Source organism: Hylobates moloch, unplaced genomic scaffold (assembly GCF_009828535.3).
Source record: "Hylobates moloch isolate HMO894 unplaced genomic scaffold, HMol_V3 SCAFFOLD_3, whole genome shotgun sequence".
NCBI classification, from domain to species: Eukaryota; Metazoa; Chordata; class Mammalia; order Primates; family Hylobatidae; genus Hylobates; species Hylobates moloch.
In genome coordinates, this window is record NW_026652278.1 from 22577318 (window position 1) to 22594428 (window position 17111).

Below are 17111 nucleotides of genomic sequence, written 5' to 3' on the forward strand. Positions count from 1 at the left end.
CTGCCTCAGCCTCCCAAGTAGCTGGGATTACAGGCATGTGCCACCATGCCTGGCTAATTTTGTATTTTTAGTAGAGACAGGGTTTCTTCATGTTGGTCAAGCTGGTCATGAACTCTCAACCTCAGGTGATCTGCCCACCTTGGCCTCCCAAAGTGCTGGGATTAAAGGCGTGAGCCAACGCGCCCAGCCCTTAAATCTCATTTTTAAGAAACCCTCACCTATTCTGTAGTCAGCTAAGCTTCTAAATTTTAAGCACTTGAGAATAAAATGACTGCATTTATCATCCAAGTGTCAATTAAAAACCTAAAAATGGTTAACTATATTTATATAAGCCAAGGTGATATGGGCTTGATAAAGCCCATGAGGTAAATATGAACATTAAACTTGGTTTTAATTCTAACAGACTGTATCTAAACCTGTAATCAGTATACTCCTAACAGTACCCTCATAAATTCTGAATATAATTCTTGTTTGCTGCAGTCAATATTTGGCAATTTAAATTAGCATAGACCTTGAGGCCTTGCTGGGTTATTAGGCTATGTAAAAGAGGTTAAAAAAATGATCATCCTTTATTATTAATTGGTAATATTTTCTCATACATTGGTTAAATGTCAAGCTTTGGGTCTTTGGAGTATAACTTTTTGTAACATTAGCCATTATTTGGTAACAGAATTTAAGGATGATGGAATGATGGAAGGTATTACATATTTCTAAAAATTAAGCTCTAGGTCAGATAACAATGGAGTAAAGTGATACCTGCATTTTTTCCCCCAGTGTAATCTTAATTTACTATTGTACTTTTCACTTAAAATTTTGCAGGGAAAAAAAGTTTTCAAGGAACACTAAGATTAAATTCACTAGGTTCAAATATGCTTCCTTATGAGATTCAAAATTTACTGTGTGAAATTAAAGTTTAAGAGACCTAAAATAATGTACTCCCAATAAAGAATCAACATTGCTTCACATGTTTTATTTTGGTGTACATTCTTCTAGAACCAGGTTCATTTTTCCAGTTTTGTAGAAAAATAGATGTTCCAGCCACCTTTTACTTAACTGTCTAGTCTTTTAAGACCAATCAGTATGTTCCCTGGAAAGATGAGTAAGTCTCATGACTAATTTTTAAAAAATTCTTTAAGACAAAGAAATAACTTTCTTTTTTTACTCCCAAAGCACAGTATCTCAACAGCAGCAGCCAACATGGGGTTTTAGCAGCTTAACTTTACCCCCTAAATAAAGCTTTGTATAAACCAGTGATTTTACTACAAAAAACACTGTCCTTGAAAGAAAGGAGTGGCAGTCAGACATCAATGCAAAACTTGGAATGATTAGGTCATAAACATGGCACTTACAAAAGGTAGCTTATTAGAATATTCCACTTAAGAAGAGGTTACTTTTCTGTCCCTCCTTGCCCCCTCGAAAAACAAACAAAAAAAGAAAAAACATTTCCTTTAAAAATTCCCCTTAAATGTAGGTTTATAAAATGTCAGAAATGCCTTGTACCCAAAACAAGTGCTAAAAAAAAAAAAAAAAAAAATTTTGTGCTAACAACTCTTACAATTCAGATATATATTTTTATAACATCTAAGACTGCAAGAGTTCTTATATTCAGTAGCTCTCTGGTTTAAGACAACCTCCATCTCCTTCGCTTACAAAACGCTTTCTGCCCCTGTAATGAAGAAAAAAAAGACATGAAAACAGATATAAATTCTGACTATAGTCAATACAAAAAAATTAAAAACTTGGTATTTTTTCGTTACATGTTAGTTTTTAAAGGGTTTTCCATTTAAAAAAAAAAAAAAAGCATGCCTCTAATTCCTTTGGAAAAGACTCCCTACTATATATCTTAGCATAAAACATCAATATCAAATCTTTTTGTTTTAATAAGTTCACTATCTGAACAATCACATTAAAAAAAAGTTGACTCAAACTAAAGCAAACATTTTATTTAGAAATTTAAATTTATTTCTAATTATTATTTGTAAGCTTAACAGTGAGCCAAATAGGAAACACTAACATAATTCAGAATTATGCAAACTGGAGCTGTGGAACCTATCAAAATATCCATGTTTGACAATTTAAAAAAAATGTTTTATCAACTGTAGAAAAGCCATAACTTGAATGTGGAAAAAAATCAGAATTACAGCCTATGCCCCATTTTGGGATTCGTGCTTTGTCAAACTCAAGAAGCCCTGCTCTATAATGTAACCACACTCGAGCTACATGTAGTGGCAATAGCCCAGAAGGAACAGCTGGCCAGTGGCCTAAAGCAGTAAGTGGGAAATAGAACTTGGGCAACATTAGCCCTTACTCTCTGACCCCAGGCCAACAGGCACAAGCATGCAAAACCACACACAAATGTGCACCTCACCCAAACAGGCTAAAAGATAAAGGACCCAAGTCAAAGCTGTATGGTATGTATACACAGAAAGTTTATTGCCTCATGTGACCCTTGAGAATAAAGCCACACAGAAACAATCAGACTTTCAAACAGAGGCTGAAAAACTTTCAAAAAGCCAATGCCAGGGTACTGGCCCCTTTTCATATTAAATCTAAGTGGAAAACAGCTACATCATCTTGAACATAAAGGCTTCAGACTATATGTTCAGACTATATGAGACCAAGGTAGGGAATGAAAAAGCAGTCAAGAAGGCCAAAGTTCAGAGTTTTTACTGATGTATACCACTTGGCACATCCATACATAAATCCTTCCATCACCAGACTAACATCTGTATTTCCAAACATTTCTAGTAAAGCTATTAACTATCTTTCATCACTTTCTTTTCCCTCTCTTTTAATGGTTTCTAAAATTCTAAAGCAAAGGCCCCTACCAGGAAATATTTTTCTGAGTTTTAATTCTTACAATGCACTTAAATAAAAATATCAAAGCTTAAGAAATTTTCCAGATAAAAAATCATAAGAACTTAAGATTATATAAAACTGACCCACACAAGCAAAAAGTTTAGCTATTACTAAACATTTATGACATTATATGCTTCATTATTAGCTTTAACAACAACAAAAAAACTTAACCAACTAGTAGCAAAAATATTAACAGCTCCAAGGAAAATCACCCACACACATACACTTTCCAGTGAGAACACCCTCCACACACCCCCGAACACACACACTTTCCAGTGAGAACATCCAATTAGCCCTAATTCTCCAACCTGTAAAGAAGTCAAGGAAGCCACATCCAGTACAGGTAAGAGCCTAGATCTTTGAAGCCAGAAAAGTCCTGAATTCATACTTGGCTTCTACCATGTACTAGCCATGTGACCTCAGAAAAAGTACATTATACCTCCCTAAGCCTCAATTTTCTCATCTTACCACTGATAATACCTACTCTAAAATAACACTGAAACTACTTACAACAAAGGAACTGCTCCACAAGATTAGTTTCTTTCAAATAAACTAGGACTTCATGAGGCAGTCCTGAACAGATGTACAAGGGGGCTAAAACAAGCTTCGCCCTTCTTTCTCCATGAACTCACAAGAGTCATGTTCTTCAGTGACTTCAGGGAATGGTAAATTAACTTAGCACTTAACCTTCCCAAAGACCTCATCCACTATTTTATATTGAGAAAGTAGTATTTAAATAAAGTACCTTGAAGGACAAAGATCTCTGAGTTGTTTGGAAATTATTCCAGCCTGAAAACATTCTTCTACAAACCGCTCCAGCACAGAGTATGAATGTGGGACATCCAGATTAATGTCCAGAATTTCATTGTAAATTCTCTCATAACCCTACAACAATAAAATTACACACATAATTGTTAGCCCATATAAAATATATGTCATAAAACACAATCCATCACTATGTCATCAATCTGTATTTAAGGCCAAATATTCAAATGGTTAAACTGAAGTCAGATTTGAATCATGAGAAGCACAGAAAGTAGATTTGTTACAGTGTTTTACAACTGTTCTCTTTTATTAGAGTCAGGAAATAACAGACATTGGCAAGGTTGAGGAGAAAAGGGAAGGTTTATGCGCTGTGGGTGGGAATGCAAATTAGTTCAGCCCCTGTAGAAAGTGGTTAGCAGATTTCTCAAAGAACTCAAAATAGAATTTACCATTCAACCCAACAATCCCATTACTGGGTGTATACCCAGAGGAAAATAAATCATTCTACCAAAATGACACCTGCATTTGTATCGGGTACTATTCACAATAGCAAAGACATGGAATCAACCCAAGTGCCCATCAATGGTGGATTAGACAAAATGTGGTACATATACACCCATGGAATGCTACACAGCCACAAAAAAGAACAAAATCATGTCCTTTGCAGCAACGTGGATGCAGCTGGAGGCCATTATCCTAAGAAAATTATCACAAACATAAAACCAAATAATGCACGTTCTCACTTGTAAGTGAGAGCTAAACACTGGGTACACACAGACATGAAGATGGGAACAATAAACATTGGGAATTTCAAAAGTGGGGAGGTAGGAAAGAGGGCAAGAGTTGAAAAACTACCTATCAGGTACCATGTTTACTACCTGAGGGACAGGATCATTCATTAGAAGCCCAAACCTCAGCATCACACAATATACCCATCTAACAAACCTGTACATGTACCCCTCTGATATCTAAAATTACAAATATAGATAAAAAATAAGTAAAACTGGTTACATAGCTAAAAAAAAAATTTTAAATACTGTTCTCTTAAAAGAGCTGTAGACAGACATCAGACATTGGGCAAACTCCTTTCCCATCTACTTCTCTATATACACTTAGTACCTTTTTAAAAAAATACAAGGCAAACAAAAACCTCACAAACATTTAAAACAATAATCATAACATTTTTAATAGGAAAAAAGTACTTTATAATTTGTTAAAAGTTAAAGGTTCATGTTTCTCTCTAGATATAAAATAGAAATTGTCACATCTTAGAAACCGAACCCTTGAGGTAGAATACATAATTACATTTGTTAAAGTAGGTTAAAAAAAAACACTGCAGTGTTACTTTCCAAGAAATGGTTGCAAAAGGTTCAAACCTCAAACATTACCATTAAGAAAAAACAAAACGTATAGACATATTAACACTAAACATACCTAAAGAAAATTTCACTGACAATTCATAATCTGTATTCAGTCATATATTTAAGGCATAATCCTAAAAGTTGTTCAAAAATAATGTTATACTTACTCTTTTCATTTGGTCTACAGTAATGGTAGAAGACTTCCAAAGGGACATTAATAAATCCAAAATCATCTTAAATGTACTTTCTCCAGTTGACTCTAAAACCATTATAATAGCCTAAAAATTGAATCAATGAGTGAATTTTTGGTTAATTCATATATGAAGCTGCTCCTAAAATGTACCCAGATGCCTTTTGTAATCGTAGAAATTTAAAAACCACTTCCTCCTTTGATATTAAAAAAAAGGATGTACATTATTTAAAAAGCGTAAGTCACTATGGTATAAAAAGGAACACTTAATAATTCTCTTTGACATGGCAAGGTAATCTTACTTCATATACAAGCTCATGGTGAAAATGAGGTACTTCCAGTTCCTTAAGGCAATGTTCAGCTTCAGATATGTCTCCAGAGAGTAAATATTCTTTCAGCAGCATATCAATCTATTAGATTTAAAAGTTGAGATGTGTTAGAATTCCTAACTTTTAAAATATCATGCTTGCCTACAGGATTATTTGCCCTCATTCCAATATAATGAAATAGTGGTTAACACAGCTAATAACATATAGATTGGATGTGGTACTATTATAACAGAATTTTTCATAATTAAAAAATAAATCCCCAATTTTTAAATGGTTCATAATTATGATTCAAATGCAATGCTTCAGTGTCTGAATCACCGAGATCTACAAATAGGTTTATAATGCACGCGTCCTGGGTTGTGACCATAATGCCTTACTGTGCCACTAAAAATAAGGGATTTTAAATACCACTAGAGGGCACTAACAAAGTTTCAACATAAAGTGGCATAAAATATTTCACTTCTATCAAGATGCTCTTAATAGTGCACTGAGAGCCAAAAAATGAGAGATGATAATGGGGCATTACTAGACAGGGAAAAGATTTCCACATAGTTGCCCTTTTCTCTACAACTGAAAATTTGAAACTCATTATCTAAAATGTTCAATAATTCAGTGTCCAGCTGTAGCTAGAGACAAGTCTTGATTTTCCTGCTCAAACTTGAACATCTCAAAAAAGTGGGAGAACTTTTTCAGCACAAGAGTTTCAACTAGGAATATTTTTCCCTATATGTTATTTGCTAAAATCCCCTTTGTATTTGGTGGGCACATACCTAGTTGTCTGAATGTTGAATGTTGGCTGACTGAATTAAAAGAATCAATATTTAAGTATCCTTCCAACTTCTATAAGATATTTTCATAAAAGGTAAAGTAAAATTTAGTTGCTGTCATGCTTTAGGATGTAATAGTTACATGTAAGTAAATATGTATTTAAATATTTACATGTAAGTAAATATGTATTTAAATATTTACATGTAAGTAAATATGTATTTAAATATTTACATGTAAGTAAATATTTAAAGCATAGCATTTGAATATTTTTACTTTACAAACTAATACATAGTCACGCATCGTTTAACAGGGATACATTCTGAAAAGTGTGTTAGATGACTCTGTCGTGGTGCAAACATCATAGAGTATACTCACAAAAACCTAGATGGTATAGTCTACTACACACCAGTGCTATATGGTATAGCCTATTGCTCCTAGGCTACAAATCTGTAGAGCAGGTCACTATATTGAATAATACAGGCAATTGGAACACAATGGTATTTGTGTATCTAAATATAGAAAAGGTACAGTAAAAATACAGTATAAATGATTTTTTAAATGATACACCTGTATAGAGCACTCAATATGAATAGAGCTTTCAGGATGGAAGTTACTCTGGGTGATTCAATGAGTGAGTGGTTAGTGAATGTAAAGGCCTAAGACATTACCCATACACTGGCTATGCACTTTATAAATACTGTATACTTAGGCTACACTAAATTTATGAAAAAAAGTAACTGTGCTACAACATTACAACTGCCTCCATATCACTCGACGATAGGAATTTTTCAGCTCCGTTATAACCTTATGGGACCACCATCATCCCATGCAGTCCATCACTGACCAAAACATCATTATGTGGCACATGACTGTACTTGTTATTCAAATTATATTACTTACTTTTAACATTTGTTACATAACTTTAAAAGTATTAAAAATATCCCCCATCAAATTCCATGCACTTCTGAGAATGATAAATTACAAATACATTTATACATTTCTAAAAGTCTTCTTTGATCCAACCCTTCCATGTAAGCAAATATCCAAATAATGTCAACCTCAAACTCATATACTGGTAGTTTTATTTCCATTTTTATCTTGTCAATTTTCTTTATTGAGAGAGAATTCACACACCATAAAACAGCTTGTCCAGTTTCCAAAAATATTAATTTTGGAGAGTATTACCATCTTAACAATATTAAGTATCCTAATCCATAACCATGGGGTATCATTCTATTTATTTAGGTCTTCCTTAATTTCTTTCAACATGTTTTGCAGTTTTCAGTGTACAAGACTTGCATTTGTCTTGTTAAATTTATTCCTAAGTATTTTATTTTTGATGCTATCATAAATGCAATAATTTCATTTCAGATCATTCATTCCTACTGTATAGAGGATTGAATTTTGTATACTGATCTTGTATCTTGCAACCTTTCTGAACTCATTTTTTATTTAATAGTTTGGTTTCAGTTTGGGGGAGTTAAAAAATGTTGTGGATATTCATTCAAATTTTCTGTATACAGATCGTGTTATCTGGGAATACAACTAGTTTTATCTCCTCCTTTCCAATCTGGATGGCTTTTATCTTTCCTGCCTAATTGCCCTGGCATCTTGACTATTTTTATACCTCAATTTTTCTAATAATTGTTTAATTTTTAAAAAACAGATACTGCAATCATGACATTACAAACACTGACTCATCTATTTTAACATATATAAAAGCAAAAACAGTCAAGGCTCTAACTACATTTTGAACTCCTTAACACTTAAGCTAGATACACATACACACACACACACACACACACACACCTCATTAAAAGACTTACTAAAAATCAAAATTATAGTTACATGAAAAGATTATACTCAAAAATCAGAAGCACATGAACTACAAATCTTCTAGTTGCATGCCTTAAAGAGATCTGCAGATAAGGAGTTTTTTTTGTTTTTTGGTTTCTTGTTATAGAATACCACATTACAGCCAGAAAAAAAAAATCCATAGGGAATAAAACTGGAATTTTAATGCAATAAATCGCTTTTTCTTTTTTTCCTTTCTTTTCCGAGACAGTCTTGCTCTGTCACCCACGCTGGAGTGCAGTGGCGCAATCTCGGCTCACTGCAACCTCCTCCTCCTGGGTTCAAGCAATACTGGTGTCTCAGCCTCCCGAGTAGCTGGGATTACAGGTGTGCACCACCATGCCCGGCTAATTATTATGTATTTTTAGTAGAAACGGGGTTTCACCATGTTGACCAGGCTGTTCTCAAACTCCTGGCCTCAAGCAATCCACCCACCTCGGCCTCTCAAAGTGCTGGGATTACAATCAATTTTCTTTTAAAACATGCATATGGGTAGTGAACGTTCTCACAAAAATCTAACACTCTGATCTACTCTAGTGCTCATAATTCATAACTCATTATTTAAGACTATCTGGTTTTAAATTGCTCATATAAAAGCATATTTATTGAATAGCTAAAAGACAGAAAATCTCATTTCAGTAGCATTTGAAAATTATTAAATAATAATATAAGAAAAAGATTTCAGGCATTCCTTTGAAGTTCATAGATGGCTTGCTTATAATTATTCATGAAAGCCATTTTAATAGACTCATTTTTTAATCATATTTTATAATAAAAGGTTATAAAGCCAAATATAAAAAAACTATTTCATTTTCCAATTGCAGCTCTAAGACCGAACTTAATTTTTGTCCATAAAAATACCAGCTAGTAGCCACAATTTATTTCACTCAGAAGAATACATATAAATTAAGTTAAAAACAATACCTAATCATTACCTCTTTAACAAGGTGATTGACAGATTGCTGCCCACCTCCAGAGCCCCACACACTATCTTTACGCTTTCCACCTTTAGACATACTCAGAAGCACGGTAGCCTTATCCAGAGCAGCTCTACAGAGAAGGAAAAAAATTTAAGTTTGATAGCTGGAAATACCTAAAGTTTACCAAATTAGGGATACAGCTGACAAAATCCTATATGCCCTAAATCTTTCACATAACATAAAAACAAAATAAAATTCAAAACACTTTTTCAAAACAAAAAGGAGCAAAAAAAGTTGATCCTCATGTTAATATTCTCATGCTCTATTTCATTTCTCATTCAAGAAACATCAAAACACATTACAAAATAACTGATCTACACTGAGAAGAAACACTTCACATATAATTAACTTTCACCTAGATCCATGCCTTCCTACCCAGGGACACCATTCCACTATGATGTGAAGTAACCCTAGAAAATTAAGTTAATATATAGACCTGAGGAAAACTAAGACATGCCTAAGTCCAAGTCTCCAAGAAGTTAAGAAAAATCATATAGCATAACTCCCAAATATCACATTTAGGTATACCAAATATCATATTAATTATACTAAATCACAAGAGTGAAAAAGACATTTTCTGACTAAGATTTCTACGGTAGATAAATACAAAATAAAACTATAAATGAGGCCTCTCTTGTTAATGTTATCCATCTTATTAGAATATTAAACTACTACAGAATGCTAGAACCTGAAAATGGAACTTAAAGATCTGTCCAATGGTTTTGTTTCATAAATAAAGAAACTGAGGCCCAAAGAAGAGTGGCTTGACATGAAGGTAATTAATGATTTAGCTAAACTCCAGAACTTTTAAATTATAGTACTGTCCTCTTCCTGGTAATATCATGCCAACAGTCTCTCCATTTTAACAGTGGAGAATATAGAGAAGTGACAAACAGATGTACAGAGTGTCTGATTAATGCAAGTATCATTTCAATAGGATCCTGTAGAATTTTCCCATATTTTGAAATTCTAAGTAGGAAAAGTTATTTACTTACCTAGCCTGCACACAATCTACAGTTCCTTTGTAACTATCAATATAGGTATTACATAAAATTCCATCTCCAACAGCTCTAGCAATAAACTGGCCCACCAACTGTAAAAAGGAAAAAAAAAAAAAAGAGCTACATAAAAAAATGTTAAATAACTTTTACAGGACACAATTTCTAAATACATAAATGATGAAGATTAGCTGAAGTACACAGTCAGTACCTAAAAGATACCGGAATTTTTTTAAAAAAAAACCTATGTAGTAGCTGTTATGCCTGGCATAGACTCCCACATCTTAACCTTCAAGTTAAGTGCCAGAGTGGGGGCCACATCTGTTTTGCTCACTAATGAATACCTAACACCTTGCACACTGCCTGAATACATAGTATATGATCAAAATTTTTTTTTTTTTTTTTTTTTTTTTAGACAGAGTCTTGCTCTGTCGCCTAGGCTGGAGTGCAGTGGCGCGATCTCAGCTCACTGCAACCTCCGCCTCCCAGGTTCAAGTGATTCTTCTGCCTCAGCCTCTGGAGTGGCTGGGACTACAGGCGCACACCTGGCTAATTTTTGTATTTCTAGTAGAGACGGGGTATCACGATCTTGGCCAGGCTGGTCTCCTGACCTCGTGATCCGCCTGCCTCTGCCTCCTAAAGTGCTGGGGTTAAACGAATGATTTAAGGTCAAGTGAAGTCCTCTCTTCTTAAAAAAGAAATAAAAAAAGGACTAGGTTCTCTCAAAAACTAATCAAAGGAATTTATCTTGTGGAGAAAAAAAGTTATATCAAAATAGTTGAAAGTATGTTCACAGCATTATTTATTATAAAAACTGGAAATTAGTGTCCAAAAATAAAGGTATGGTTAAATAGTATACACGTAAAATGGTATACTATGTGGCCACAGGGAAAGATATTTACCATATTTTATGGTATGAGAAAAATCAAGTTTACAAAATAGCATACATGGTATGATTCCATTTTTTTAATTTAAAAAAATTAAGGATTTATAGAAGCCATACATTGATATATACCCATAGAAAGGAGAATGCAAAACTTAACACCAGTAGCAGTTTTTGCTGGCCTTTCTTCTTTCTGGCTTTTTTCAAAAATTCTACAATAAACTTATATAATCATTTCCTTAAAGTATGCGTATTGGTATAAAAGGAAAAAATGTCTGCATTAGAATCACCACTTAATATCTCATACAGAGTATTGTCTGTCATAAGTATAACAGAAACAGCATTTAGGAACTGACATGCCTATATTCTGTTTCTAAATTAATGTTTTAAGTAAAGTGATTTTACCTTGATTAAAAACTTTTGACAATAGCAACAATTTCACGTTTTCAAAGCTACAAAAGGGAAGAGTCTTATTTATGACTTTTTATAATAAACATTAGTGAAGCATTCAATCATAACCTACATTTTTAAAAAATCTTAGCTAATAAAACAACTACATATAATAAAGACTATATATATGGCAAAAAAAAAAAAATGACCTAAAAACTATGCAGATCATGGGGGAAAAATACGAGATAATGTTAAATCTATAGCATGATGAAGACCATGTTTAAAAAACAAAAGAACTAGGAAAAAATACATCAAAATGCTAGAGGGGTATTTCGGTGTGGTAGGAAATGTGGGTCATCCCCTTCCATTTACTAAAATTTCCTAGGACTATACATTATTTCCACAATTAGGAATATAGTAGTGGGAGGGAATGAACAAAAAGAAGAATCATACAAACCTGTGGTGCTCTAGGAGTATCCAATGCTAATTCAGGTAGATCTTTCAACAATTTATCAAATGATTTTTCCACATCACTTGTGCTCATTACTGTCCCACAAAGGTCAGAAAGAAGCTTAGATGTCATCTCTCTATGACTAGCCTTCCCCTCCAATGCTAAGGATACTGCCAACACCGGTACTCCACTTTTCATTTCACCAAGATTTAAATCTCTTAACATTTCCTATTCAAAAAAAAATTTAACATTTTAAAAGTGTATCACTACCTATAGTTTAATAAAATTTTATTTTTGAAAAATTGAGCTTTTATCTATATCTCTCTACCTCTCACTCTTTGGAAATAATCAAAAGACACAGTCATGTTTTAGGAGATAGGATAAATACACCTTTCCCTGTGCATAAATTAGACATTGATCCACTTTGTCAAGCTTTAACTGCCTTAACATCGCTCAATTCAAAAATGTGAAATACATTTAAAATACTGTCATGGGTCACTCAACGACACGGATACATTCTGAAAAATTCACCATTTAGGTGATTTCATCAGTGTGCAATCATTATAGAGTGTACTTACACAAACCTAAATGGCAGAGCCTACATGTAGGCTATATGGTATAAAACCTATTGCTCCTGGGCTACAAACCTGTATAGTATGTTACTATACTGAATACTGCAGACAACTGTAACACAATGGTTACCTATCTAAACACAGAAAAGATACAGTAAAAAGAGTATTATATGAGACCACAGGTATATATGCAGTCTGTCATGGAAACGTCATTATGCAGCTCATGGCTAGTTCATTAAACTACATAATATTGCTAAGATTGGTATTAGGAGTTAACTAACCTCCCTTACAATCTATTATTTCTATAAATATTGTTTTATGAGAATTTGTGGGGAAATTCATTTTAGATTATCATAAGCTATTTATATTCTACTTCAAAGCCTTCTCTTGAAATAAAAATTCACTTTACACTTTTGTATCAAGTTTAAAATGAGATCTTAAACAACTGTTTTTAAATGGGATTATTGGTTTAAAATTCTGGGGTAAATTTAAAATTTCCTTTTAGAAATATAATAGCTGCAGCTAATACTTACTGACTAATGTATCAGGCATTATAATAGCCTCTTTATTTATATTATCTTATTTAATAGCTGCAGCTAATACTTACTGACTAATGTATCAGGCATTATAATAGCCTCTTTATTTATATTATTTAATACTCAAATAGCCCTTTGAGTATTAAATTATCACACCTATCATACTCAAAGCAGAGAGGGCACACAGCTGGAGTAGCCAAACAAAGTGGAATAAAGGCAGTCTGACTCTAGAAGCTAGATTCTAATTCAGTTAGAGTGCCCTCCTCTTTAATGAAAGTTTTCTTAGAATCTTTAAATCATGATATACTACTAAGAGAGTGCCAAAACTATTTTCACAGCCACGTAACTGGTGTCCTTGTTAGTAATCTCTTCTCACTCACTGCATTTCATCTTCCTTGACCACACTTTAACAACTAATCCATTACCCTCAAACACGATACTCCTCTTTCCTGGAAAACTATCTTAACTGGCGAACTCCTCAACATCCTTCAGACAGCAGAGAATCATCTCTACTATTACTCTCTATTTTATGCTTTCCAAACACTACTCAGTTAATAGATATGTAGTATACAATTGGTCTTATGCTAGGTAGATTAAGAAGATTTCAACAGTCCCTGCCCTCATAGGACTCATGGAAACTTTTCCTCTATAACAGAATGTTTCACATACTTTAATAATCTGTTTACATATCCTTTCTTTCACTTGACTGGGCTTCAAAAGGGCAAGAATCACCTATTACAAATTCCTCCGGATGGTATGCACTGAACAAATATTTGTCTTATATTCAAATCCTACAAATCCAAAGATATCAAACCTCACAGTATCAGACAAATCATAAAAGTCCAGTCTAAATTTTAAGAATCTAAATGATCAAAGTCTTCTAAAGAGTTACAATTGTATTACTTTAACTCGATAATCCTAACTAGACCAATAGTTTTATTTTATCCTAGATTTACTTTATGAACAATTCATAATTATTCTCATGGCTTCTGTATATTCTTTTTCAAATCTTTATTATTTGTGGGGTTTTTTTTGGACAAAATACAAAAAGATTTTATCCTACTTCTGAGCATACTTGAAATAAATGTCAAAAAAATGAAACTATGTCAGGCATTCTTAACTGAGATCCCTGAAGAGGTTTCAGGGGGTGTCTATAAGTGCCCTCAAACTGCTAAAATTCTATTTTATAAATTATAAAAACAGATTTTATAAATTCATATACATTACAAATTATCATTATAAAAATTATAAAAATATTGTGTCATTTTTCAGAGAAGAAAATGGCACATAGCTCTCATCACATCCCAAATATATAACGGTTTTAATGTAATGAAATTTTATTCCATTTCTTAGAAATTCACTTATGCAAAAGAAAATGATTAAATTTATTCAGTGATCCAAGATCATTCTAAATGTATTTTGCTTATAAAAGATGTCTTCTCTCCTATATTAAATAAATTATACTTGCAACTTTAAACCTACCGCAACTTCATTAGTATCTCCATGCTCAAAATACTCCTGTATGATTGGTGTTAAAGTCTTCTCAAATGCCCTTTCATCCAAAGGCAAAACTACAGTTTCATAAACACAGTTCTCCTGTGAGGGGAAAAGGGAGTAAGAGTTAAAAAAAAAACAAAATGCAAACAAACAAATGAAATTGTTGTATAATTTTATATTCTAAGTAGTTAATAATCCCCACTCAGCACAAGACAAAGACATGCTACATACATTGATCACATATAAAAACAGAATCTAGGCCAGGCAAGGAGACTTATACCTATAATCCCAACACTTTGGAAGGCAAAGGCGGGAGGATCACTTGAGGCCTGGAGTTCAGTACTAGCCTGGGAAACATAGCAAGACCCTGTCTTTACAAAAAAATTTTAAAAATTAGCCAGACATGGTAGCTTGCCCCTGTAGTCCTGGCTACTCAGGAAGCTGATGGAGAAGGATCTCTTAAGCCCAAGAGTTCGAGGCTGCAGTGAGCTGTAATTCATCACTGCACTCCAGCCTGGACAACAAAGCTAGAAAATAATAAAAATAATAATAATAAATAATAATAAAAATAGTAGAATTTATATGTCACTGCTCTTTTACAAAATCAGAATACAATAAGCCAATATATAGATTAGACCATTAACCACAGCAAATACATAATTTGCTCCCAACCCCCATGTCTTCTGTTAATTTCTTCTCTCAAAATTTTTATTTCTCTCTCAAAACCAATCTTTCAGTAATCAAAAAGTTTCATGATGGCTTCCTATCCTATATGGTGTTTTAATTAAAATTTCGCTTTAAAAAAAATGAAGCAGGAACCAAAGCCTTCACGATTAGATTATAATAAAAAGTATAACACAAAGGTCAATGTTGTAGTGACAGAAAAAAATCTCTAAGGAAAAAAGCACTGTTCAATTGAAATTTCAAAAAGAAAATTAACATCCATCATCAAACCATTCCTCTCTCCCCATGCAAAAAAAGCTCTGAAATGTAGTGCCCCCTTATCTACAAGGGATATGTTCCAAGCCCCGTCTGAGGATGCCTTAAACCACAGATAGTACCAAACCCAATAAATACTGTTTTTTCAATCCGATAACCTAGACAGCTACCATGTGACGAATGCACGAGTAGTGTATACACTGCGGATACACGCTGGACAACGGAATGGCTCACATCCTGGGCAGGATGAGGTAGATGAAGCTGGACAGCAGGAGATCTCATCACACTACTCAGAATGGCATGTAATTTAAAACTTATGAATTACTTCTGAAAGTTTCCACTCAATATTTTCAAACCACATTGGACCATGGGTAACTGAAACTGCGGAAAGTAAAACCACGGATAAGAGGGGACTGCTATATTTGCAACTGGTGACTGGCTTCAGCCTAAAAACATATACTTGAAAGATTAATACATTTTTAGCAAAGATTCTACAGTACTTGAATCCTACTAGTTTCATATTTTCCATATTCTCTTAGAAATATTTCCATGTCTATTAGTTAAAATACTTAAAATACATACATACAACACACAATAAAAACAACCTAACATATACTCTTAACATTTTCCTGTCTAAAATTTTCATCACCATGTCTTACCTTGTGCAAAGAGACACAATTTTCAAAAAACATAATCAAAACATTTGGGATTTGCTTCAAAATAATCCAAAACAGGGTGGGGCAAAACAGCCAACAGAAGACGCAGAGTAAATGGAATGAAACAAGACTGCCTATGAGTTTGTAATTATTTAAGTTTGTAAAGCTAAGAGAAGAGTACAAGCAGATTATACTATTCTACTTTAAATTTTTTCCATTTAAAAAAATACCAAAAATTCACTTCACAATCTATTAAAAATTTACATTTTCAGCATTATCCCTGAAAGATGCACATGTCCCCAAAACAAAATTTATTATATAGTTACCATTCTAAACAGTAATATTTAAAAGGAGTCTAATATCTGTAACTCATAATATTCAAAAGAAGATATTCTCAATTATCATTAATATAGAAACAAAGTATATTAACAGAATTTACTGGAAAATGGTCAACTTAATAATCCTAAGTGAATTTCTAAAGAGCTATTTTTGACTCACTACAGAAACCAAGTGAAAGTTATGCATGTATTACTGTCAGTTTACTTGGTTTCCTAATCCAAAACATATATATACATATGACTTCACACATGTATGAGTAAACTACAAACATGAAGTCAAAAAAGCTCATAAACATTTTAAATATTATGAAAAAGCAAAGCACTGATACCTGGTCATCATCATAGTTAGGATCTTTCACATCTACCTCCTCCACATCATACACCTGTCCAGGTGTACCCCAGACACCTTTGCCTCCTGCACCACCTGAAAAAGTTTAGAATTGAGAAAGAAAAAACACAAAATTCATCAATTTGTTGAAATCTAAAATAAAATGTTCCGATGTTAAATAACAGCTAAAAAAACATTGTATTTAATGTCTGTTAGTTTTTTTCCAGTTTTCTTCCCCTACTGGTTTCCTTTTTGTTCAGACCACTCTTTCAATATTTCCAAAAACATTAAGTTAAAATAGCTTATGAAGTAAAAACTAAAAAAGCAGATGCTTTAAAAGCAAAAACAAAGATAAAAAAATAGCTATATTGAGGACCTCAAAGGAGATGATATTGCAGCTGAGCTCTAAATTTTATT

At 33.2% G+C, this 17111-nt stretch overlaps 1 protein-coding gene across 4 annotated transcripts in view; it reads right to left on the reverse strand.

The window, feature by feature from the left end:
• PDCD4 (programmed cell death 4) overlaps positions 1–17111 on the reverse strand; it is a 45828-nt gene that overhangs the window by 17896 nt on the left and 10821 nt on the right. For 2 of the 4 annotated variants that reach the window (XR_009212705.1, XR_009212704.1), the window contains exons 4-12: positions 16696–16790; positions 14419–14532; positions 11835–12056; positions 10102–10199; positions 9062–9176; positions 5478–5585; positions 5153–5263; positions 3605–3744; positions 1556–1666 (exon numbers count right to left, since the gene is read on the reverse strand). Coding sequence is in view for 2 of the 4 variants with exons in the window: in XM_032177964.2 (XP_032033855.1) it covers positions 1606–1666; positions 3605–3744; positions 5153–5263; positions 5478–5585; positions 9062–9176; positions 10102–10199; positions 11835–12056; positions 14419–14532; positions 16696–16790 (1064 nt within the window). In the remaining 2 variants the exon portion in view is untranslated. Of the gene's footprint in view, positions 1–949; positions 1667–3604; positions 3745–5152; positions 5264–5477; positions 5586–9061; positions 9177–10101; positions 10200–11834; positions 12057–14418; positions 14533–16695; positions 16791–17111 lie in introns of those variants that run through there. The other 2 variants (XM_032177964.2, XM_058436025.1) reach the window with 2 other exon arrangements.